Source organism: Epinephelus lanceolatus, chromosome 1 (assembly GCF_041903045.1).
Source record: "Epinephelus lanceolatus isolate andai-2023 chromosome 1, ASM4190304v1, whole genome shotgun sequence".
Lineage (NCBI taxonomy): Eukaryota > Metazoa > Chordata > Actinopteri > Perciformes > Serranidae > Epinephelus > Epinephelus lanceolatus.
Window position 1 is genome coordinate 44,399,699 of NC_135734.1, and position 27,422 is coordinate 44,427,120.

The 27,422-nt window shown below is 39.7% G+C and overlaps 1 protein-coding gene across 1 annotated transcript; it reads right to left on the bottom strand.

Annotated features, from left to right (window-relative positions):
- Positions 1–16: 16 nt before the first annotated feature.
- LOC144464631 (uncharacterized) lies at positions 17–27,278 on the bottom strand. The gene is made up of 7 exons (XM_078172180.1): positions 26,994–27,278; positions 25,494–26,896; positions 16,024–16,201; positions 14,915–15,926; positions 2,288–2,291; positions 1,915–2,092; positions 17–1,817 (listed from the first exon to the last, which is right to left on the bottom strand). The coding sequence occupies exons 1-7, from the start codon at positions 27,163–27,165 to the stop codon at positions 580–582; spliced, it is 4,185 nt and encodes a 1,394-aa protein (XP_078028306.1). The 5' UTR covers positions 27,166–27,278; the 3' UTR covers positions 17–579.
- Positions 27,279–27,422: the final 144 nt, after the last annotated feature.

Here is a 27,422-nt window from a genome sequence, read left to right on the forward strand (position 1 = left end):
GGACAAATCTTCTGGGATCAGTTTATTACTGTGCTCGCTGCAAAATCAGTCATACTTTTAATTACAGGTTCCGCTCACATTTTCATGGACAATATTTCCAAACTTTTTCATGACTTTTCAAGGACTCTTCATGAAGAATTTTCTTTTTCTTTCCCCACTTGCCCGCCATTTTTCAAACATCAGATTCAAACTCTATGCAAACATAATTGGCACACAGGAAGGGAGAGACAAACTGAGGGAGAAAATGACAAAACACACCTGATGGTAAACAAACATTGTCACACATCGACGCATATTAAAGCTACATTAAGACGCCAGCTTCAGAAAATGAATTTGCCATTACGTTACATTATATGGAGGGTTATCCACTGAAGATCATTCTAATAATTTCACTATACACAAACAAGTTCTGTGACTTATAATGATTTTGACTAATTTCATGACTTTTCCAGGTTTTCCATGACTCTTGCAAGTATAAAATTCATTCAGAATTTAAAGCAGTCTCCTCCTTTTGTTCTTTATCTCACTAGTTGAACTTTTCCAGACCTGCAATTTCAATTAAAATTCAGGATTTGGACTTCACTCCCCACTTTTCTTAGCATGCTTTATGGAACAGGCCTCTGAAAGCTCTGCCACATGTTTTGCATGTAAACAGTCTCTCTCCTGTATATGTGTGACTTCAACTGGAACCTCTGTGCTCAAGTCATGCACCTTTACACCTGTGTGCATTCTCATGTGGACTGTCAAGTTACTCCTAGATCTGAAGTGTTTCCCACATGTTTTGCAAGTATACGGCTTCTCACCTGAATGAGTCCTCATGTGGACTAACAAGACACTATTACATCTGAAAGCTCTCCCACATACGTTACACGTATGTGGCTTCTCACCTGTGTGGATTCCACAATGCCTTTTTAAAACTGACTTCTCTCTGAATCTTTTCCCGCAGGTCTTGCAAAGGTAGGGCCTCTCACTTGTGTGGGTTCTCATGTGCTTTGTCAATGCGGACACATTCCTGAATCTTTTCCCGCAGGTCTTGCAAAGGAACGGCCTCTCATCTGTGTGGATTCTCATGTGGACTTTCAAGTCACTATTTAATCCAAAACCTTTCCCACATACTTTACAAGTATGTGGCTTCTCACCTGTGTGGATTCCACAATGCCTTTTCAATACTGATGCGTCACTGAATCTTTTCCCGCAGGTCTTGCAAAGGTAGGGCTTCTCACCTGTGTGGCTGTTCAGGTGTCTCTGCAATTTTGACTTGCTCTCAAAATCTTTCCCACACATGTCACATTTTAAAGGCTTTTTACCTGTATTTAAGTTTATCACAGCAGAGGTGTGTGGACTGTTACTGTTCATTTCACTTTCATGATGTCTTTTCTCTGCTTGAAGCTCTGTGTTTCTAGTTGATCCTGAGTCTCCATGCTGGTATTCTTCCTCATCTTGGCTCTCAGCTACATGAGAGTTGTAACAGAGCAGCTGGTGCTCACTGGTTGCTTCTGATATCACAGAGCTTATAACTGGCATTTTAAATACAGACTCTTTCTCTGCTGCACTTTGAGTGTCATCATGAATGAAGTCCAGAGTCTGATCTTCACTGTGCTCACTTTCCTCATCAGCAGGAGTCAACATAAAGCCATCAGTCTCCTGCTTCACTACAAGCTGCTCTCCCTCCTGACTGCTGCACACTTCCTCCTCTTCCTCTTTAATGTGTGGAGGCTCTGGTTCCTCTTGGTCCACACTGGACTTCCTCTCCTCAATACAGAGCTGCTGCTCAGGGACAACCTCCTCCTCCTTACACACATGTTGCTGTGGGAGCTCTGGAGGGACACACAACAACACCAACAGCATACTAATGTCATGCTATAGCAAATATACACACATGCCAGTAAATTACTTCAATTAGCTTTCACCCACCTGTCCTGTGTAACTTTATTTCAGGCTTCAAAACGATATCCAACAGTCTGCGCTGACGATCGATCTCTTCCTCGTACTCGACGATGCTTCTTTGAAAAACTCCCAATATTTCTTCAGCAGCAGCAGTTAGTCGCTCGTTGACAAACTCTCTCAAAGACTCAACTGAACACATTGTTGTCTAATGTAGGCTACAGTAAATGTGGCTCGAGGTTTAACTCATAGATTAACCTCCCGAAGTTAACTCACTCATTTGGGAAACGCGACTGCCGCCTTTGTTTTGTTTGCTGCTTCTTCTTCTGCTTCTTCTTCTTCTTCTTCTTCCGATCTGATGGCGGTTGGCAACCAGTTTATCAGGTGCATTACCGCCACCTACCGGACTGGAGTGTGGAACAGAGGGTTATTCCAGAAAGCGGGTTATGTGAAAACTCAGAGTAAGTTAACCCTGAGATGAGGGAAACTCTGAGTTATCCGTTCCAGAAAGAGAGGTAACTGAAACGCTGAGTCAGTCACCATGGTTACAGACTCTGTGAACATAACCTGCTCGCTGACAGGTTTTCTTCAATAAACCCTGAGTTTTTCTCTGTCTCCTCCATCTTTACACACTGTTTCATTTCCTCATTCATTCAGTCCGTGTCAAAGCTTGTATCGAAGCGCATTAATTAGCGGAGATTTACCGTCTGTCACAGTCTAAATCCTGCTGGATATTAGTTTGTTACTCAGGACTGTTTAAGTTATTGAATTTATGCACATCAGTCATTTCTTTGGACATCGGTTTTGTCTTAATATTCAAATATTACACAGCGAGAATTCACCCTCAGCTCAGAATCAAACCTCTGTCCTTTTTATATTTATTATTTTTTATAACACTGTGCACAAGGATCAGACTGTTAGTCTGTTAGAGCAGCTCCCAAATGTTTATTGCACATAATGTGTAGGTCTAATTATTTAAATTTTAAAAATCGGTATAGACACGTAGTATCAATGACTAATGATCTCTATCACTGATGTCATTGGTCGCACTGATGGAACATAATTCCTATAGCCTAATATTGGGGATTATACTATGTTAATATGTCTGAGTAAGCAATGGTGCAGCATTTCACTGTCTTTAAATTTACTACATTTGTAGCTGAAATAAAGTCACTGAATGCTGTTGAGTCAAGATACAAATAGATGTCGAACATTTTAAAATCTACTGTATTTTAAAGTGTCTTTTCAAGTGCAAATCACCAAACATATTATTACTGGGTCAGACTGTGAGTTTACGGTCATGTCTTTATGTCTTTGATCTATAGCCTAGCCTATATGTTTTAAATCTTCTGCCTCCTGTGTTTTTCCCCATCCGATTAAATCTGAACAAATATATTATTATATATTATTAATATAATGTAATGTATCTACAGCCTGATACACAGTCAGGTTCCACCACTTTATCTTCATTAAGGAAATGTAAGTCTGATAAATGATGAATAAAACTTTTTTATTAACTTTATGGTTAACTTATTTACACTTTCCTCGCTCTGACTCAGGCTCTTCTTTAAAAGATAAACGTGCACCGTCTGCTACACATGCATTAATATCTCTGCATCCACTGGATTAAAATGGAGGCCTGTCTTTTATTTCGGCTACCTGTTGCCATGGTGAATCGTGGAATCGGAGCTCCATTGATGATAGCTTTTTATTGTCGGTTCAACTCAGAGTGAACATACTCAGAGTGGACTGAACTAACTCAAATCAGCTGTTCTGGAACCGGTAACTCAGAGTTTCCCATCTCAGAGTAAGTCAACTCAGAGTTCAGGGATAGACTCAGAGTTTGTTGAACCTCCTACCTGGAATACCCCTCTGGACCCTGGCAGTCAAAACAAAACAAAACAAACAACAACAACAAAAGGTAAAGAGAAATACAAAGTTCTATATCCTCTCCATTAATCTAGTGTCTCTTAGGTATTTCATTAGATGCTTAGATGTTTTGCCCTCTGCTTCTGCCCCAATGAGGTTTCCTATGCTGAGTTTAAGCTTAGCTTCTTCCAGTGTTGCTGCCAGTTTCTTCCTCTCCTCCAAATAACACCTGCACTCAAGCAACACATGTTGCACAGTTTCTGGACAATTACATTTTGCGCAGAGACCAGTTGAATGTCTCCCTGTCCTCCACAATGACTGGTTAAACCCAGTATGCCCTATCCGTAGATGGGTGATGACCGTCTCCTCTTTCCGGCTCCCGCTCAGCCTTCTTCCCAAACCAACGTGTTTTTGGATGTTGAACAAATGCCTCCCACTTTCATTCAGTTCCCAGTACTCCTGCCGTATTTTGTTCATCTGTTTTTTGATAAATGTTTTGCCTTCAGCTTTACTTAAAGGAACTTCCATATTGACTGCTGTTGATTTAAGTGCTTGCTTTGCCAAAATATCTGCATCCTCGTTTCCCTCTACTCCTGCATGAGCAGGAACCCAAACAAAGCAGACGGTCATGCCCTTATTGAACATTCTGTAAATGAAGTGATGAATTTGAAACCCAGATCTAGCCTGCAGGACTTAACAGATTCAATGCTAGTGAGTGCTGCCCAGATATCTGATGCGATGACTGCTTTTCTAATGTTGTTTTCCTCTATCCACTGCATCACTGTCATAATAGCTAGGAGCTCAACTGTATGTACTGACAGATGATCAGGGGTTCTTTTCTTAATGGTTATTTTACATGTTGGAATGTAGATGGCAGCTGCTGTCCCTCCGGTCTCAGGGTCTTTTGAGCCGTCAGTTAAAATCCTAGTTTTATCATTAAAATGCTGTTCTATGGACACATCTACAATCCTCTCAGCCTGTGTTTGCTTTGAATTCCTTTTCAGCTCTTGTCATATATTCAAATCAACAGTAGGAGTCACAAATAACCATGGAGGGATGTCTGGATATGGGACTGTTGGGCTATATGCTATGTTGCACAGACCAAGGCTCTCTGCTTTAGCATTTCCTACCCATCCAAAACTGAAACACCTACTTTCATTGTGTTCTCAACGATCCTCTAAGATTGCTTTAGCAGGGTGTGAGCTACAGTGTCCCTGAAGATCGACCCAATATGTTAACATTATTGCAGATCTTCTTATTCTTCTTAATGGTTGTTCTCCTATCTCCACTTACATGGCAGCCACTGGGGAGGTTCTAAAGGCTCCACTGCAGACCCTTAATGCCTGTGCCTGCTCCACCTCCATTCTATTCAGGTGGTTGTCTGCTGCTGACATATATGCTATACATCCATAGTCCAATACTGATCTCATTAATGCTTTACATACTTTTAATAGTGCTGTTCTTGTAGCTCCCCAGTCCCTTCCTGACAGACATCTTAAGAGGTTATTAATCTTCTTACATTTCTCTGTGACTTTGTTAATATGCTGTTTCCAGGTCAGCTTTTCATCAGATATCACCCCTAGGAATTGAACTACCTTGACCTGCTCAAGTGTTTGACCATATCATTTTACACTCACGTCTTTATGCATATCACTTGTGTCTTTGCAGCAGACATCATAAAGCCCCAGTCGTTCACCCACTGTTCCACTGCCATAATTGCTGCCTGCATTTTTTTTTCTGGATAAATGTTAAATTTCGTCCTCTTATCCATAAGACCCCGTCATCTGTATATAAGGACTTCCCTACAATTCTTTCAACTTTTTTTCAAAGATGTCATTAATCATTATATTGAATAGTAGTGGACTGCAAACACTGCCTTGCGGGGTTCCATTTTCAACTTTACATAACTTTGAGTACTCTGTACCCACCCTGACCTCTATTATCCTGTCTAATAAGAAGTCCATCACCCAGTTATAGAGCCTACCACCCACACCTTATTTACTTAACTTGATCAGCAGTCCCTCCTTCCACAACATGTTGTATGCTTTTTCAACATCAAAAAAGACAGCTATTGGACTTCCAGGAAGATGGCGAAGAGAGTAGGAGCATAGTTAACGAGCTCTCCATAGTCGGGTAAAATATGCCCACAACAAAAAGCGTAACTCGACAGATAAAAGTAAGGCATGAGTGGGACAAACAAGAGAAGAAGTCGGAAAAACATTAAAAAGCAAGACCAAGTTGAAGAGCTACCTGTAATGGAAGAAATCTCCGAACACGAGGCTAGCGAACACGAAAAAGATCCAACCGAGAAAATGGAAGGACAAGACAGCACAGAGACGCTACGAATCGGGCTTGCTACCATTAGCAGAAATATTAAAGACCTTAAACAAGAGCTACGCCATGAGCTGACCGCATTTAAAGACGAGCTGAAGAGAGAGATGAAGGAAGAAATAACCAATCTCCGACAAGAAATAGACCGTAAGCTAACCGAGAACAACCGAGAGCTACAGGCTCAACAGGTGAGCATCAGCGAGGCTCAGACGCGTATAGCAGAGGTTGAAGATTGGAAGAGAGATGCTAATGGTGCGCCAACAGAGATGATAGAGCAAACACGCCAAATGCAAGGAAAATTAACCGATCTCGAAGGGAGATCAAGGAGAAACAACATCCGAGTCTTCGGTCTACCAGAGGACACGGAAGGGAATTCCACAGCTAGATATCTGGAGCAACTTCTAAAAACCGAACTCGAGCTCCCTGAGGGGACCAATCTCCAGATCCAGCAAGCCCACCGAGCCCTCGCTCAAAAACCGGGACCGAATGCTGCTCCCAGATCAATCATGGTCAACTTCCTACAATTTGAGATGAAAGAAATGATTCTGAAGAAAGTCTGGCAGAAAAAGATTCAAGTAGGGGGCAAACAAATCTATCTCGACCATGATTATCCAACAGAAATCGTCCAGAAACGAAGGGCATATGCGGGCATTAAAAAAGTACTGAAGGAAAAAGGAATCCGCTTTCAGACACCGCTCGCCAAAATACGGATACACTGGAACAACTGAGTGAAGATGTACGAAAGTGCCAGGGAAGCTGCACGGGACATGAAGGAAAGGGGCTACGCTGTTGACGAGCCAGATGTGGATACCGCACCTGCGGTGGAGGAGAGGCAGCAAGGAGCGGCGGTGTGGCAGAGAGGGAAGGGGAAAGAACAGGGAGCCGACACGGCACATCGAGCAAGAGAAAAGCTGCAAAACTATCAGTGGAGATCTTAAAAACGTTTTGCTTGAAGGAGGTAACACTGTGGACTGTGGAAAAACAGGTATGGAACAGGACCATTACAGAATATTCAGCAAAGCCTAATTATTAAACACTGTGCGGAATTATGTTCATATAATGGACAAAAATGACTGACACAAAAGAAGAGATCCACAGTGTGAATATTTGAAATCATTCAGACTTCTTTAGTTTACATACAGTGCCCTCCAAAAGTATTGGAACAGTGAGTCCAATTCGTTTACTTTTGTTGTAGACTGAAAACATTTGGGTTTGGCATCAAAAGATGAATATGAGACAAGAGATCAACATTTCAGCTTTTATTTCCAGGTATTTACATCTGGATCTGATACACAACTTAGAAGATAGCATTATTTGTAATGGAACACAAAATTTTTAGGTGAGCAAAAGTATTGGAACATATAAACTTAAAATAGATTAAAGTGAATGAGACTTAATATTTAGTTGCAAATCCTTTGCTTTCAATAACTGCATCAAGCCTGTGACCCACTGACATCACCAAACCTTTGCATTCTTCTTTTGTGATGCTGTTCCAGGCTTTCACCGCAGCCTCTTTCAGTTGTTGTTTGTTTTGGGGGGTTACTTCCTTCAGTCTCCTCTTCAGCAGGTAAAATGCATGCTCTATTGGGTTTAAGTCTGGAGACTGACTTGGCCAGTCTAAAACCTTCCACTTCTTGCCCCTGATGAACTCCTTTGTTGTTTTGGCAGTGTGTTTTGGGTTGTTATCTTGCTGCATGATGAAGGATCTCCCAATCAGTTTGGCTGCATCTTTCTTTAAATTAGCAGACAAAATGTTTCTGTAGACTTCTGAGTTCATTTTGCTGCTGCCATCATGTGTTACATCATCAATGAAGATGAAAGAGCCCGTCCCAGAAGGAGCCATGCAAGCCCAAGCCATGACATTACCTCCACCGTGTTTCACAGATGAGCTTGTATGTTTGGGATCATGAGCAGATCCTTTCTTTCTCCAAACTTTCGCCTTTCCATCACTTTGGAAAAAGTTAATCTTTGTCTCATCAGTCCATAAAACTTTTTCCCAGAATTTTTGAGGCTCATCTCTGTACCTTTTGGCAAATTCCAGCCTGGCCTTCCTATTCTTCTTGCTAATGAGTGGTTTGCATCTTCTGGTGTAGCCTCTGTACTTTTGTTCATGAAGTCTTCTGCGAACAGTAGATTGTGATACCTTCACTCCTGCCCTCTGGAGGTTGTTGCTGATGTCACTAACAGTTGTTTTAGGGTCTTTCTTTACAGCTCTCACAATGTTTCTGTCATCAACTGCTGATGTTTTCCTTGGTCTACCTGTTCGACGTCTGTTGCTTAGTACACCAGTATTTTCTTTCTTCTTCAGGACATTCCAAATGGTTGTACTGGCTATGGCCAATGTTTGTGCGATGGCTCTGATTGATTGTCCATCTTCTCTCAGATTCACAATTGCTTCTTTTTCACCCATAGACAGCTCTCTGGTTTTCATGTTGGTTCCACCTCTAAATGCAGTCTGCACAGGCAAAACCTATCGTACCCAATCTGAAACTGAGCTCAGACATCCAGTGCTATTTATTGTTTGAATAATCAATGTAATTGGGAGACACCTGGGCAACAAAACACACCTGTCAGTCACATGTTCCAATACTTTTGCTCTCATGAAAAATGGGTGGGTTCAAACAAAAGGTGCTATCTTCTAAGTTGTGTATCAGATCCAGATGTAAATAAAAGCTGAAATGTTGATCTCTTGTCCCATATTCATCTTTTGATGTCAAACCCAAATATTTTCAGTCTACAACAAAAATAAAGGAATTGGCCTCACTGTTCCAATACTTTTGGAGGGCACTGTAAATATATTAAAAACCGACTGGGAGAGGACGAGGTATTTAAGTTGGACATGTCTAGACGATATGGTACCCCGCAAGCTGGGTGTAGTCCTAGGTCTAGGGAGGGGCCTTTATTAGAGATGAGGATTTCCCCTCCACCCACCAACGGGGACGTGGGGAGGAGTGAACGAATACCCCCTGTTTGGAAGTCCGCAAGATTTTTAGTTTATGTTCGGTTAATAAATGTTCATGATTATTCTGTTCTGAGTTGTTTGGGAGCGCATTTTCAGGGAGTAATAAACCATAAATATGACTAACAACATCAAGATAATGTCGCTGAATATGAATGGTCTGAAAGCACAGATGAAAAAAGAAAGGGTGATGACAAAATTGAAAAAGGAAAAAGCATAAATTCTATTCCTGCAAGAGACTCATTTATCCAGATCAGAACATGAAAAATTAAAAAGGTATGGCTACAGGAATTTATACTACAGTGCATATAAAGAGGGACGCAGGAGAGGAGTTGTAACATTAATATCATACACAACACAATTTGATTATGAAAAAGAATTCAGAGACAAAGAAGGAAGGTACATAATAGTTAAAGGAAGAAGAGAAAATGAACCAATTACACTGGTAAATGTATATGCGCCTCCAGAGAGTGACAAATACTTTTTCAAGACCCTTTTCGACATTATAGCACTAGAAACAGAAGGAATCCTAATTTGTGGTGGTGATTTAAATGTATGAACCATAGTATGGATACAACGAGTCACATAAGAACTAAAATGCAGTTAACAAGATTTATAAATGTATCACTAGAAGAGATGGGGATGACGGATATATGGCGAAGCCACATCCTTTAGAAAAAGACTTCACACATTACTCAGCTGCTCATAAAGTCCATTCAAGGATAGACTATTTCTTAATGAATGTAAGTGACAAACACAGAGTGAAGGAATGTAGGATAGGAGGGGCAGATGTGTCAGACCACAATCCACTTTATTTAAAAATATGCTTAAGTAGCAGGAAAGGAAATACTGTACGGCGATTAAATGTGGGAATACTGAACAATGAACAACAAAAAGAGAAGGTTAAAGCAGAAATAAAAAGATATATTGAAGAAAATAACAATGGAGCAGTAGACCCGACAATAGTATGGGATGCCATGAAGGTAGTCATCAGGGGAAAACTGATAGCTGAAACTGCATACCAAAAAAAAAAAAGTTAAATTAGAGTCATATAGAACAAACACAGAGAGACTGAGGGAATTAGAGCAGGGTTATCAGAAAACAAATGATCCGAAGATACATCAAGAAATCAAGATAGTAAAAACAAAGATAAACAACATATTACTAGATGAGGTGGAAAAAAGGAACACATTCCTGAAACAAAATTATTATGTAGCAGGCTCAAGGGCAACTAAATTGTTAGCAAAGCGTATACGTAAACAACAAGTACTTAATAATATACATAAAATCAGAGACCCTCACACAGGTGAATTAATAGATAACCAGAGGCTATAGAGGAAATCTTTCGGGGATACTATGAAGAACTATATACACAAACTGCATTCTCACATGAGGGGGAAATGAGAGCTTTTTTAAATACACTGGATTTACCATCAATTGGTGATATACAAAATGAGACACTAACGGCCGATATTGCAATAGAGGAGGTGAAAGATGCAATAAACACATTAAAGAATAATAAGTCTCCAGGTAGTGATGGATACCCTGCAGAGTGGTACAAGATGTTCAGGCAAGAGCTGACGCCACTACTCTTGGCTTCTTTCAGTTGGACACTTCACAACAATAAAATACCTCCATCATGGGCTGAAGCCATTATCACAGTCATCCCAAAACCAGGAAGGGATAAGGAACATTATGGGAATTATAGACCAATCTCACTATTAAATGTAGATTAGAAAATATATACAATAATTATTTCTAATTGATTGAATACTTTTATAACAGAACTGATAGAGGAAGATCAAACAAGATTTGTAAGAGGACGTCAAACGCATGATAACATTAGAAGAGTCCTGCATATTGTAGATCAAGCACAAAAGAAAAAACACACTAAAACATATTTAGATTTAACATTTATATTTATATTTAGCATTTAGATTTAACATTTAGATTTATATTTATATTTAGCATTTATATTTATATTTAATATTTAGATTTAACATTTAGATTTAGATTTAGATTTAATATTTAGATTAAGATTTAGCATTTAGATTTAACATTTAGATTTAATATTTAGATTTAACATTTAACATTTAGGTGCCACATTTAATATGTAGATTTAACTATTTAATATTATTTCTAAGTTAACAAATATTGCTGTAAATGTGGTAAAAGGTGACGTTAAAAAATTCACAATACTTTTTTAAACATTGTTTGAAGCTAAATGTGGCAAAATGTTGATGTTATTTTCAGCGTGAGCCACTTTACAAATGGCACCCCATATTAAGAGTGCCCTCCTTAACTCAAATAAATTAAAGGGTACATCTAAATCATTTATTGGGGTGATTCTCTGTACATTCACATCTGGACTCATGGCAAGAGTGTTGTCCCTGCACTGTCTGGCTCTGACTGATAAATTATCTGAATTGTGTACTTTCACTAATGTTTCTGCCAAAAGTTCACTTTTATCCCTATTACTGACCGCTGTTTTATTGCCACTGATTAATACTGGAATTGTATAATGTCTCTTGATTCTGCTCATTCGTCTAAACATCCCCCATACATCAGATGATAACGTCTCTCTTACAATTTTATTACAATATTACCTCCAGTATTCATGTTCAGTTGCTCTTATGGTCCTCTGGACAACTGCCTGTAACCTTTAATAGTTATTCAGAGTTTCCAGTGAGTGATGCTTTTTTAACTGCCTGAAAGCCCTGTTCCTTCTTTTAACAGCCTCCCTACAGTTTGCATCCCACCATGGCACAGTCTTTTTACCTCTGCTCCCAGCACCCCTTGGTATACTTTCCTCTGCTGCTTGTACTATGACTGCTACCAGCTTGTTATTGAATTCATCCCCATCTGAGAATTCTTCTTTGTTTAACAGCTCACATTTATCCTTACATAGCTTTTGATGCACCTCACAATTTGCTTTATCTAATTTACATCTTGGTAGTCTTAGATCCTCATCTTGGTGAACTTCTACTCCAGTCTTAATTATTACAGGGTAATGATCACGACCTATTGTTGATTTACTTAACACCTTCCATGTGGTAACACCAGAGACTTCTTCTGATATAAATGTTAAATCAATTGCACTTTCTGTGTTTTGCACACTATTATACCTGGTACCTCTCCCATCATTCATACATACTAAGCTTTTATCCACAATAAATTCCTCTATGACTTGCTCGTTAATCTAAGACATTTTAAAGGACCTGTAGACACCCTGACAAAAGATCACAGCAACAGGACAAATCTTCGGGGATCAGTTTATTACTGTGCTCACTGCAAAATCAGTCATACTTTTAATTACAGGTTCCGCTCGCATTTTCATGGACAATATTTCCAAACTTTTTCATGACTTTTCAAGGACTCATCATGAAAAATTTTGTTTTTCTTTCCCCAGTTGCCCGCCGTGTTTCAAACATCAGATTCAAACTCTATGTAAACATAATTGGCACACAGGAAGGGAGAGACAAACTGAGGGAGAACATGACAAAACACACCTGATGGTAAACAAACATTGTCACACATCGACACATGTTAAAGCTACATTAAAACGCCAGCTGCAGAAAATGAATTTGCCATTATGTTACATTATATGGAGGGATATCCACTGAAGATGATTCTAATAATTAATAATGGGTGAAGATCATGTACAACCAACCCAATAGTATAGTAATAGTAAAATAGTAAATAATGGACACTTATCTAATAGTTTTACTCCGTCTAGAGCTGTACGTCAAGGGTGTCCGTTGTCTCCATACCTGTTCTTGTTATGTATTGAAATTCTTGCTATTAAAATCAGAAGTAACTCATGTATCACAGGATTAAAACCAAATGGTCTAGAAACGAAGTTGACATTATATGCAGATGATGCAACTTTTTTTCTGCAGCCTCAAAAAAATCTTCATTAGATGCCCTCATACTCGATTTAAACATTTTTTCAAAATTTTCTGGACTAATGCCAAATTTTGGTAAATGCACTGTTATGAGAATAGGATCATTGAGAGGTACAGATTTTGGTTTACAGTGCCAAGCTCCAGTTAAATGGTGTAATGGTTCAGTAGATGTTTTGGGAATTCATATTCCAGATAATCCAAAAGATTTAGTTAAGATAAATTATGACAGAAAATTGGAGAAAATTGAAAAAGTTTTACAACCTTGGAAAGGAAGGAATTTGACCTTACAAGGAAAGGTTACAATGATTAACACTTTCATAATTCCTCAGTTCATTTATCTCCTAATGGCACTTCCTTCACCAGAGGCATCCTGTTTTTAAAACTTTTGAACAAAAAATAATCAAGTTCCTCTGGAATAATAAGCCGGATAAGATTAAAAGATAATACATTATAATTCATACGAAAATGGTGGCTTGAATTTAAAAAATATTGCAGTAATGAACTTATCCCTAAAAGCATCCTGGATTGATAACATTTACCATAAGAGTTCCTGGAGAACAAGTCAAAACCTATTGTCGGTGTATCTTTTCTTTGGCTGTAAATTGTTTCCGTTTGTCCAATTAAAATCTTACCATCTTGATTTGCTATATAAAGATATATTAGTGAACCTTTCACCATTTTTTTAAAGATGCACTGAAGGTTTGGTTGAGTTACCAGTTTTATCCTCCTGACACCCCAGAAGATATTCAAAATCAAGTAATATGGATGAATTCAGAAGTATTAATAGACGAGAAGCCTGTTCTATGGGAAACATTTTGGAGAAATGGAATTGTTTTTGTAAACGACATACTAGATAGCAAGGGTGATTTCCTTTCTTATCATAAATTTTGCAGGTTGTATGGACAAGTATATAATATCTTTAACTTAGAACAGAAATAAACAAAAAAATATATATATAATTTTATTTTACAGCGCAGAGGCCTTACCGCTTTTCCGCACTCAGTCTGTACTTTTTGTGAAGACCAATTTAATATTTTGATACCTTGGAAACAATTTTTCAGAACAATTTATAAAACAACAATTGATTCTTACTCTAGAATTTTTCAGGTGAAGATTTTTTTATAAAATTACTGCTACCAAAAAGCAACTTAATATGTTTAATATTGTAGAGTCATCATTATGTAGATTTTGTAATGAAGAAGAAGAAGACCAGATGCATTTATTTTGTTATTGTCCCTATGTTGCAAGTTGGTGGACCAATATCCAAAACTGGCTAAGGACATTGGATATCTGTCTTAAATTCATACCTTTAAATATTATGTTGGGAGATTTGGATGAAAATTGTCCCCAGATAACAAATACAATTATTTTGTTAGGTAAAATATTTATATTAAAAGCTCAATCAAGAACGAGCCTAGATATAAGTTTGTTCAAAAATATATTGCAAAGCCAATTTCTTTTGGAAAAAATAATCACTACAAATAACTGTAAAGTAGTACTACATAATATGAAAAGGAAAAAATCTCCTCTATTGAAGAGTGGGATTATATACAATTATAAATATGCTCTTTCATATGTTTATCTTGTTTGTTTTAATGTGATGCTATTGGAAATGTATCTCTTGAATATTTGAAGGGATCCTATATATTCTATTTTGTCTTGTCTTATTCTTTTGTTTTTATTTGTGTTTCTTTGTTTGATGTTATGTTATTATATTGTTGAGTGTGATATGTTTGTATGCTCGCCTGTATCAAATTAATAATAATAATAAAAAAAAATTCACTATATACAAACAAGTTCTGTGACTTATAATGATTTTGACTAATTTCATGACTTTTCCAGGTTTTCCATGACTCTTGCAAGTATAAAATTCAGACTTTAGAGTAGTCTCCTCCTTTTGTTCTTTATCTCACTAGTTGAACTTTTCCAGACCTGTAATTTCAATTAAAATTCAGGATTTGGACTTCACTCCCCACTTTTCTTAGCATGCTTTATGGAACAGGCCTCTGAAAGCTCTGCCACATGTTTTGCATGTAAACAGTCTCTCTCCTGTATATGTGTGACTTCAACTGGAACCTCTGTGCTCAAGTCATGCACCTTTACACCTGCGTGCGTTCTCATGTGGACTTTCAAGTTACTCCTAGATCTGAAGTGTTTCCCACATGTTTTGCAAGTATACGGCTTCTCACCTGTGTGAGTCCTCATGTGGACTAACACGTCTCCATTACGTCCGAAAGCTCTCCCACATACTTTACATGTATACGGCTTCTCACCTGTGTGAGTCCTCATGTGGACTAACAAGTCACCATTACGTCTGAAAGCTCTCCCACATACGTTACAAGAATACGGTTTCTCATCTGTGTGAGTCCTCATGTGGACTAACAAGACACCATTACGTCCGAAAGCTCTCCCACATACGTTACAAGTATACGGCTTCTCACCTGTGTGAGTCCTCATGTGGGCTAACAAGACATTATTATGTCCAAAAGCTCTCCCACATACGTCACAAGTATACGGCTTCTCACCTGTGTGGATTCTACAATGCCTTTTCAATGCTGACTTCACATTGAATCTTTTCCCACATGTTTTGCAAGAAAACAGCTTCTCACCTGTGTGGCTGTTCAGGTGTCTCTGCAATTGCAGCTGGTGGTCACTGTTTGGTATCACATAGCTTATAACTGGTATAATGACGACAGACTCTTTCTCTGCTGCACTTTGAGTGTCATCATGAATGAAGTCCAGAGTCTGATCTTCACTCTGCTCACTTTCCTCATCAGCAGGAGTCAACATAAAGCCATCAGTCTCCTGCTTCACTACAAGCTGCTCTCCCTCCTGACTGCTGCACACTTCCTCCTCTTCCTCTTTAATCTCTGGAGGCTCTGGCTCCTCTTGGTCCACACTGGACTTCCTCTCCTCAATACAGAGCTGCTGCTCAGGGACAACCTCCTCCTCCTTACACACATGTTGCCGTGGGAGCTCTGGAGGGACACACAACAACACCAACAGCATACTAATGTCATGCTACAGCAAATATACACACATGCCAGTAAATTACTTCAATTAGCTTTCACCCACCTGTCCTGTGTAACTTTATTTCAGGCTTCAAAACGATATCCAACAGTCTGCGCTGACGATCGATCTCTTCCTCGTACTCGACGATGCTTCTTTGAAAAACTCCCAATATTTCTTCAGCAGCAGCAGTTAGTCGCTCGTTGACAAACTCTCTCAAAGACTCAACTGAACACATTGTTGTCTAATGTAGGCTACAGTAAATGTGGCTCGAGGTTTAACTCATAGATTAACCTCCCGAAGTTAACTCACTCATTTGGGAAACGTTACTGCCGCCTTTGTTTTGTTTGCTGCTGCTGCTGCTGCTGCTGCTGCTTCTTCTTCTTCTTCTTCTTTGGTTTCGGCAGACTAGACGCATCCAAGACCTATTGCTGCCCTCTACTGTTTCCATGCGATTTCTTCTAGTACTTAATCATATTCTGTTGTATATTCCAATGTAGTGTAGATACTGCAGCAGCTTCTTCATCTTGATCCAGTCTTCCATATTCAGCAGTGTGTACATGTTAAAAACGGTCTCTCCAGCTGCTCCCAGTTCTCTGAAAAGTTTCCTCCTTTGAGATGAGTATTTCTTGCATTGTAAAATAACATGTGTCACAGTCTCTGGCTCTCCACACTCACATTGTCCATCCGAGTGCTTCCCAATCAGGGCCAGCCCACTTCTAAGACCACAGTGACCAAGTCTTATTCTGGTGATAACTACAGCGTCTCTGCTGCTGTAACCAAAGCAATTATTACTTTTCCCTATGTTCTTTTGTGTATTATAAAATACCCTGCCTTTGCTTTCCTTATCCCATGAGTTCTGCCACATTTCCTTTGCTGCCTGGTTTATTACAGATGAGCATTCTGGTGGTCCAAAATTCAATTCCAATTTTACTTTTTCCTGCTTTATTGCGTTTTTAGCCACAATGTCTGCTTCCTCATTTCCCTGTATGCCCACATGTGCTGGTACCCAGATGAACCCCACCTCACACCCCATTTTGTTAATTCTATACAATATTAGGCACATTCCTGTTATTAAGTCAGGTCTGGACTTGGAACGTGCCTCTTTTATAGTCTGTATAGTTGCTGCTGAATTACTGCATATGACTGTACAACTTGGTTTATTGTCCTCCACCCACTGAAGAGCCTTCAAAACTGCCATCATCTCTGCTGTGTATACTGACGTGTGATCTGATATCCTATCCACCTTATTTTCAAACACGGAAGTAAATAGTGATCAACTTCCGTTTTTCTGTGCGTGACTACCAGTCAGCCGCTTTCCCTCATGCTTTCCCTTACCGGAGCTAACGGTGCAAGCTATTTTTTTTTCAATTTTCAGTTGTTTATGTTAGTCAATCAGTTAGTTAGTCTGTGTATTTTGTATAACGTTAACTGTGCCCACATTTCCGTTATAACGGAAATTTATTCCCTCTAAACGCGAATAAATCGCACATCAATCATAAACTATGAACCAAAAAAGCACAATCTATCCCGAGTGAGACAAACTGCTTGATCCCCATCTCCAGTGTACCAGCAGAGAACCTGCAGAGCCGAATCAGCGAAAAAACACACCGGGCTACACAGCCTCTCTACCTGAGCAGCTGAAGCTGCGGCTCGCACCCGACACACAGACGGTGCTTCCATATGCCAGCCAAACGTGTGCGCAACTGTGAGAAATAAATATGTGAGGTGTACGCTGCTTTTCTATCTTTTTTTCCCTTTTCTTTCTTTCTTTCTTTCTTTCTTTCTGTCAGCGACATACACTCCTAACACAGGACGGGTTGTTTTAATTGACTGAGTTGATCATTAAGCCATAGTGATGCGCGGATCGGCTCTGATAGCACCTGAATCAGCATGTACGCATCAACCATCCAGCCATTACAACATGATTGAGCTAGCAAAGCAGTTTTGTGTTGCTATGTGTGGTATTTATTCAGTTTTGGGAAATCACGATGTCTAGAAAGCATCAGTGGCTGCAGCTGACAGGGACAGCTAACGTTAACACTAGCAGCAAAGCTAACATCAGGATCATCCGTTAAAAGCCTCCCGTTGTCGGATACGATATGAAACTACTCCAGTTAGCTCAGTTGTGTTGTAACTAAGACATCCGCTGGAGAAAATATTTTTTTCACGGGACACTTTGTGAGTTTAGTGAGTTATTACAGACACGGCTAACGGCTAACAGCTAACGGTTAGCCCAGCTAATCTACGATAACCATGTTATTAATTACACACAGAGAAAATACTAATGTTTGTTCAGTCATTGTGTTTATAGACTTTACAAACATCAGATTAGTCTAAACGGTGATATAGTGACGTGAAAAATGTGATATATACATATATATAGCTAAACTCAGCAAGGTAAACAACAAGGCGATTCCCATTTACACAGTGGTAAGACTGTTGGACCGGAAGTGTCGCACCAAAAACGGAAGCTGGCTGCCTTCTGTTTTGCCTCCGTGTTTCCGTGAAAAATAAGGTGGATAGCCTTTTCTTACTTCTAACTGGGGGATTGCTATGCCAATTGCCACACTCCCACTTTGTTCTGTTTTTTTGACCCATCTGTATATATCTGTGAATGTGACCTTCACTTTTGCTGCAAGTGCTTTTGAATTTTATTAACGATGTTTTCGTCCTTTTCCCTCTTCTTACTATTTAAAAATCTCATATCAATCTCAGGTTCTGTAAAAAGCCATGGATGAATAGTTGACCAGCAGACTGGGGGAGATACTTTCTTCTCCAGAATGCCTGTTTTTCCTACATTATCTTTTAGCTTGACTCCAAAACTAACTTTAGTTCTTCTTTTCCTCCCCCCAAATTCCCAGTGTTGGTCTAACAGTGTTTTAGTTGGAAAAGACTCATCTTGCCCTTTTGTTTTCATCAAATATTTGAGCCCAAGCTTAACCCTCCTTATTCCCAATGGCATTTCTGCCATTTCCACCAATAAAGCTGAAACTGGGGTAGTTCGAAATGCTCCGCTACACATTCTTAAGGCTTTTGCTTGCACAATATTCAGTGCTTTCAGTGTTGTGTGTGCTGCTGACCCATATACTATACACCCATAGTCTATACAAGATCGAATCATTGCTCTGTAGATCATCAGCAAGGTTTCTCTGTCAGCCCCCTAATCAGTTCCTGCCAGACATCTTAAAGCATTTATTACTTTTTCACATTTTACCACAGATTTCTCTATATGTGTTTTCCATGTGTTTTCCATGTCACTCTTTCATCCATCCACATTCCGAGATACTTAAAACTCTGAACCCTTTCTAGAGTATGGCTACTGATCGTCAAACCTTTATCTGGCATTTTCCTTTTATACCCAAACAACATGAACTTTGTTTTGTCTATAGAGATTTTAAATCCCCATTCTTTAGTCCAATCAACCACTTTATCCAGGCTTCCTTGCATTTTATTGAAGATATGACTGAGATTCCTTCCTCGCTTCCAAATAACTCCATCATCTGCAAATATCATCTGATTAAAATGTTGAAGAGTAGCCTACAGGGCTGATCACATTCCCTGGGGGGTGCCATTCTCCACTTCCACCTCTTCCGATAACACACTACCAGCTTTGACCTGTTGCATAAAAAAAAAACCTTAATCCAATTAAAAAGTCTTCCTCTTACACCTGCATCATGTAAAGTGATTAATAGTCCTTCTCTCTCCATAACATATTATGCTTTTTCGATGTTAATGAACACTGCTACAACTGCTTCTTTGTTTGCTATTGCTCTCTTTATATCTAAATCCAAGTTCCTGACTGACTCCATTGTTGAACGACCCTTCCTAAACCCATTTTGGTATGGCACAAAGTATTCTCTTTTCTCCAACATATACACTAATCTGGATGTTATCATATGCTCCATGATTTTACATACTACTCAGAGCTGTTGGTCGGTAAGAACTCCGATCACTCGGTTTTTTTCCCTGGTTTCAAAATTTGGATTATTACTGCATGTTTCCACTCTTTGGGTAATTTGCTAGACCCCCACACATTCTTAATAAGTACTAGCAATTCCTCTAAAACAAAAACTCCTGCATGTTTGAACAGTTGATACTCTAGTCCATCTGGGCTTGTGTCTTTACCTTGGTTTACAGCTCTTTTTAGCTCATCTAATGTAAAATAACTATTGATAGCATCTGAATTATCATTATTTTCCTGCAATTTATCAATTTGCCTTGTTATTACTTCTTCCCTTATTCTTTTATTTTCCTAGCTTACATTGTCTGAGCTATGAACTTTTTGAAATTGCTTTACTAACATATCTGCTTTCTCTTTATTGTTTATAGCCTCCTCTCCATTATGACAAAGAACAGGTAGTCTGCCCTGCCTGCACATCCCAGACATTCTGCGAACTATGTTCCAGATTTTCTTTGTAGAGGTCTCAGGCCCCAGTTTGCAGCAAAAATCTCTCCAGCTTTTTTTCTTAGCCTCTTTTATGACCCTTCTGGCTCTGGCCCTCAACTTCTTATATTCAATTGCATAGCTTTCTAATGGGTACCTTTTTAGTTTCTTGTATGCTTTATTCCTGGCATGAACAGCTTTGTTACACTCTTAATTCCGCCAAGGGACCATAGAGCCTCTTCTAGGGACCTTCTTCTTAGAGATCGTCTCAACTGCTACTGACCATATATATTTGGAGAATGCTCTATTCCATTCCTCTATACAATGTTCACTGTCTATCAAGCCTATTTCTTCATTTAATTTTTCCTGATATTTTATCCAATTTGCTTTTTTAAAGTTAAATCCCATAGTGAGGTTATCTGGTGCCTCCATCAAACACCTTCCAAATTTGCTTATAATTGGTATGTGATCACTCCCCATTACATACTGGTCCATTACTTCCCATCCACTTACTGCTGCTAATTCTGCTGATACCATTGTGATGTCTGTTGCAGATGAAATTGATTGAGTTTCCCTAAACCATGTTGGTCGACCATCATTCAACACTACCAGATTATTTTTAAACTCCTCTATCATGTCCTCCCCATAACTCATTATGAGCATTGAAATCCCCTACCCAGACCCAGTGCGCTAATTTTGTCCATTATTTCCTGCCAATGCTTTCCTTCCAGATTATTACTTGGATTATATAGGTTCACAATAGTGATTTTTCCCCTATTGGTCCATACCTCCATAATTACACTTTCCAAATCTGTCTCAACTTCTTTCCTTCTATACTGTATTCCCATTTTGACAAAAGTAGCACAGCCCCTCCTGTCCTGTTTTCTCTATCTTTCCTCTTACTGTTATATCCACTGATTTAAAATCCAAGTTTGGTTTTAACCATGTCTCTTGAATACAGATGTTTTCTGGCATCTCCCTGAATTCCTCTAAACTTTTCTTTAATTCCTGCCCATTTGCTGTTAAACTCCTGGCATTCCATTGTAAGATGTAAAACATTATGAAAGTGAAGTTAATCCTCATCATAATCCCCATCTCTGCTGTCCATCTCTTCTTCATCTGTTCCCAGCAGTAGTTCCTGTCCCTCATTTACAGTGTGCCCGTCTTTATTTTGTGAGTAGGTAGCCTCCCATACCTCTTTTGGATCTATGCCCTTAAATCCCAGCAACTGTTCTGCTGCAGTAGTAATTTCTCTTGCCACATCCGATTTTTTGTTTGCAACCATTTTCACCCACCACATTGCTTCAAGCATAAATGCATAAATGCATTTTTTTATTGACCACAACCATGACATCATCACTGTTAAACATTTCTCCTCCTTCTAAGCGCCATTCATTGATATTCTTCTTCTTCTTCCGATTCAATGGCGGTTGGCGACCAGCTTATCAGGTGCATTACCGCCACCTACCGGACTGGAGTGTGGAACAGGAGCATGGCAGTCAAAACTGAACAAACAACAGCAACAAAAAAAAAAAGGTAAAGAGAAATACAAAGTTCTGTATCCTCTCCATTAATCCAGTGTCTCTTAGGTATTTCATTAGATGCTTAGATGTTTTGCCCTCTGTTTCTGCCCCAATGAGGTTTCCTATGCTGAGTTTAAGCTTAGCTTCTTCCAGTGTTGCTGCCAGTTTCTTCCTCTCCTCCAAATAACACCTGCACTCAAGCAACACATGTTGCACAGTTTCTGGACAACTACATTTTGCGCAGAGACCAGTTGAGTGTTTCCCTGTCCTCCACAGTGACTGGTTAAGCCCAGTGTGCCCTATCCGTAGACGGGTGATGACCGTCTCCTCTTTCCGGCTCCCGCTCAGCCTTCTTCCCAAACCAACGTGTTTTTGGATGTTGAACAAATGCCTCCCACTTTCATTCAGTTCCCAGTACTCCTGCCGTATTTTGTGCATCTGTTTTTTGATAAAAGTTTTGCCTTCAACTTTACTTAAAGGAACTTCCATATTGACTGCTGTTGATTTAAGTGCTTGCTTTGCCAAAATATCTGCATCCTCGTTTCCCTCTACTCCTGCATGAGCAGGAACCCAAACAAAGCAGACGGTCATGCCCTTATTGAACATTCTGTACATGAAGTGATGAATTTGAAACCCAGATCTAGCCTGCAGGACTTAACGGATTCAGTGCTAGTGAGTGCTGCCCAGCTATCTGATGCGATGACTGCTTTTCTAATGTTACTTTCCTCTATCCACTGCATCACTGCTGTCCCTCTGGTCTCAGGGTCTTTTGAGCCATCAGTTAAAATCCTAGTTTTATCATTAAAATGCTGTTCTATGTACACATCTACAATCCTCTCAGCCTGTGTTTGCTTTGAATTCCTTTTAAGCTCTTGTCATATGATTCAAATCAACAGTAGGAGTCACAAATAACCATGGAGGGATGTGTGGATATGGGACTGTTGGGCTATATGCTATGTTGCACAGACCAAGGCTCTCTGCTTTAGCATTTCCTACCCATCCAAAACTGAAACACCTACTTTCATTGTGTTCCCAACGATCCTCTAAGATTGCTTTAGCAGGGTGTGAGCTACAGTGTCCCTGAAGATCGACCCAATATGTTAACATTATTGCAGATCTTCTTATTCTTCTTAATGGTTGTTCTCCTGTCTCCACTTGCATGGCAGCCACTGGGGAGGTTCTAAAGGCTCCACTGCAGACCCTTAATGCCTGTGCCTGCTCCACCTCCATTCTATTCAGGTGGTTGTCTGCTGCTGACATATATGCTATACATCCATAGTCCAATACTGATCTCATTAATGCTTTACATACTTTTAATAGTGCTGTTCTGGTAGCTCCCCAGTCCCTTCCTGACAGACATCTTAAGAGGTTATTAACCTTCTTACATTTCTCTGTGACTTTGTTAATATTCTGTTTCCAGGTCAGCTTTTCATCAGATAAAGATGTCATTAATCACTATATTGAATAGTAGTGGACTGCAAACACTGCCTTGCGGGGTTCCATTTTCAACTTTACATAACTTTGAGTACTCTGTACCCACCCTGACCTCTATTATCCTGTCTAATAAGAAGTCCATCACCCAGTTATAGAGCCTACCACCCACACCTTATTTACTTCACTTGAACAGCAGTCCCTCCTTCCACAACATGTCGTATGCTTTTTCAACATCAAAAAAGAAGGCTATCACCATCTCTCCATTTGTTTGAGCTTTTTTGATTTCTGACTCCAGGCATAATATTGAATCCATGGTGCTCCTCCCTTTACCAAACCCACTTTGATATGCTGAATATAAATTTTTACTTTCAACAAAGAAAGTTAGTCTGCCTGTCACCATACGCTCCATAGTTTTCCCTAACTGTGATGTGAGTGCTATTGGTCTGTAACTTGATGGGTCTGATGGATCTTTCCCAGGCTTTACTATTGGCACTATGGTCACTTGTTTCCATGCTACTGGTATTTTGCCAGTTTGCCAGACCCTGTTGAATAGTCTTAAGACTACTTTAAGTGCACTATCTTCCATGTAGGCTAGCATACTATAACAGATACTGTCCTTTCCTGGAGATGATTGCTGTGCCTTTAAGAGTGCCCTCCTTAACTCAAATAAATTAAAGGGTACATCTAAATCATCTATTGGGGTGATTCTCTGTACATTCACATCTGGACTCATGGCAAGAGTGTTGTCCCTGCACTGTCTGGCTCTGACTGATAAATTATCTGAATTGTGTACTTTCACTAATGTTTCTGCCAAAAGTTCACTTTTATCCCTATTACTGACCGCTGTTTTATTGACACTAATTAATACTGGAATTGTATAATGTCTCTTGATTCTGCTCATTCGTCTAATCATCCCCCATACATCAGATGATGACGTCTCTCTTACAATTTTATTACAATATTACCTCCAGTATTCATGTTCAGTTGCTCTTATGGTCCTCCGGACAACCGCCTGTAACCTTTTAGAGTTATTTAGAGTTTCCAGTGAATGATGCTTTTTTTAACTGCCCGAAAGCCCTGTTTCTTCTTTTAACAGCCTCCCTACAGTTTGCATCCCACCATGGCACAGTCTTTTTACCTCTGCTCCCAGCACCCCTTGGTATACTTTCCTCTGCTGCTTGTACTATGACTGCTACCAGCTTGTTATTGAATTCATCCCCAACTGAGAAATCTTCTTTGTTTAACAGCTCACATTTATCCTTACATAGCTTTTGATGCACCTCACAATTTGCTTTATCTAATTTCCATCTTGGTAGTCTTAGATCCTCATCTTGGTGAACTACTACTCCAGTCTTAATTATTACAGGGTAATGATCACTACCTATTGTTGATTTACTTAACACCTTCCATGTGGTAACACCAGCGACTTCTTCTGATATAAATGTTAAATCAATTGCACTTTCTGTGTTTTGCACACTATTATACCTGGTACCTCTCCCATCATTCATACATACTAAGCTTTTATCCACAATAATTCCTCTATGACTTGCTCGTTAATCTAAGACATTTTAAAGGACCCGTAGACACCCTGACAAAAGATCACAGCAACAGGACAAATCTTCTGGGATCAGTTTATTACTGTGCTCACTGCAAAATCACTCATACTTTTAATTACAGCTTCCGCTCACATTTTCATGGACAATATTTCCAAACTTTTTCATGACTTTTCAAGGACTCATAATGAAGAATTTTCTTTTTCTTTCCCCACTTGCCCGCCGTTTTTCAAACATCAGATTCAAACTCTATGTAAACATAATTGGCACACAGGAAGGGAGAGACAAACTGAGGGAGAAAATGACAAAACACACCTGATGGTAAACAAACATTGTCACACATCGACGTATATTAAAGCTACATTAAGATGCCAGCTGCAGAAAATGAATTTGCCATTATGTTACATTATATGGAGGGTTATCCACTGAAGATCATTCTAATAATTTCACTATACACAAACAAGTTCTGTGACTTATAATGATTTTGACTAATTTCATGACTTTTCCAGGTTTTCCATGACTCTTGCAAGTATAAAATTCATTCAGACTTTAAAGCAGTCACCTCCTTTTGTTCTTTATCTCACTAGTTGAACTTTTCCAGACCTGCAATTTCAATTAAAATTCAGGATTTGGACTTCACTCCCCACTTTTCTTAGCATGCTTTATGGAACAGGCCTCTGAAAGCTCTGCCACATGTTTTGCATGTAAACAGTCTCTCTCCTGTATATGTGTGACTTCAACTGGAACCTCTGTGCTCAAGTCACGCACCTTTACACCTGTGTGCGTTCTCATGTGGCCTGTCAAGTTACTCCTAGATCTGAAGTGTTTCCCACATGTTTTGCAAGTATACGGCTTCTCACCTGTGTGAGTCCTCATGTGAACTAACACGTCACCATTACGTACGAAAGCTCTCCCACATACGTTACAAGTATACGGCTTCTCACCTGTGTGAGTCCTCATGTGGACTAACAAGTCACCATTACGTCCGAAAGCTCTCCCACATACGTTACAAGTATACGGCTTCTCACCTGTGTGAGTCCTCATGTGGACTAACAAGTGACCATCATGTCTGAAAGCTCGCCCACATACTTTACAAATATACGGCTTCTCACCTGTGTGAGTCCTCATGTGGACTAACAAGTAATCATTACGCCTGAAAGATCTCCCACATAGGTTACAAGTATACGGCTTCTCACCTGTGTGAGTCCTCATGTGGACTAACAAGTGACCATTATGTCCAAAAGCTCTCCCACATACGTCACAAGTAAACGGCTTCTCGCCTGTGTGGATTCTACAATGCCTTTTCAATACTGACTTCTCATTGAATCTTTTCCCGCAGGTCTTGCAAAGGAACGGCTTCTCACCTGTGTGGGTTCTTATATGAGCGCTCAATGCTGATGTGTCACTGAATCTTTTCCCGCATGTTTTGCAAGAAAACAGCTTCTCACCTGTGTGGCTGTTCAGGTGTCTCTGCAATTTTGACTTGCACTCAAAAACTTTCCCACATATGTCACATTTTAAAGGCTTTTTACCTGAATTTAAGTTTATCACAGCAGAGGTGTGTGGACTGTTACTGTTCATTTCACTTTCATGATGTCTTTTCTCTGCTTGAAGCTCTGTGTTTCTAGTTGATCCTGAGTCTCCATGCTGGTATTCTTCCTCATCTTGGCGCTCAGCTACATGAGAGTTGTGACAGAGCAGCTGGTGCTCACTGGTTGCTTCTGATATCACAGAGCTTATAACTGGTATAATGACGACAGACTCTTTCTCTGCTGCACTTTGAGTGTCATCATGAACGAAGTCCAGAGTCTGATCTTCACTCTGCTCACTTTCCTCATCAGCAGGAGTCAACATAAAGCCATCAGTCTCCTGCTTCACTACAAGCTGCTCTCCCTCCTGACTGCTGCACACTTCCTCCTCTTCCTCTTTAATGTGTGGAGGCTCTGGCTCCTCTTGGTCCACACTGGACTTCCTCTCCTCAATACAGAGCTGCTGCTCAGGGACAACCTCCTCCTCCTTACACACATGTTGCTGTGGGAGCTCTGGAGGGACACACAACAACACCAACAGCATACTAATGTCATGCTACAGCAAATATACACACATGCCAGTAAATTACTTCAATTAGCTTTCACCCACCTGTCCTGTGTAACTTTATTTCAGGCTTCAAAACGATATCCAACAGTCTGCGCTGACGATCGATCTCTTCCTCGTACTCGACGATGCTTCTTTGAAAAACTCCCAATATTTCTTCAGCAGCAGCAGTTAGTCGCTCGTTGACAAACTCTCTCAAAGACTCAACTGAACACATTGTTGTCTAATGTAGGCTACAGTAAATGTGGCTCGAGGTTTAACTCATAGATTAACCTCCCGAAGTTAACTCACTCATTAGGGAAACGCGACTGGCGACTTTGTTTTCTTCCGCTGGATGTTACACTATTAAGTTCCGACGGTGAAATACATGAGATTTTCATGTGTTCCGCTTCCAATGGTTGGCAATTATAATTTCTAATATCAGTGTCCGGGCTGTAACAAGTAGTCTCAGTATCATTGGTGGCTCATAAAAAG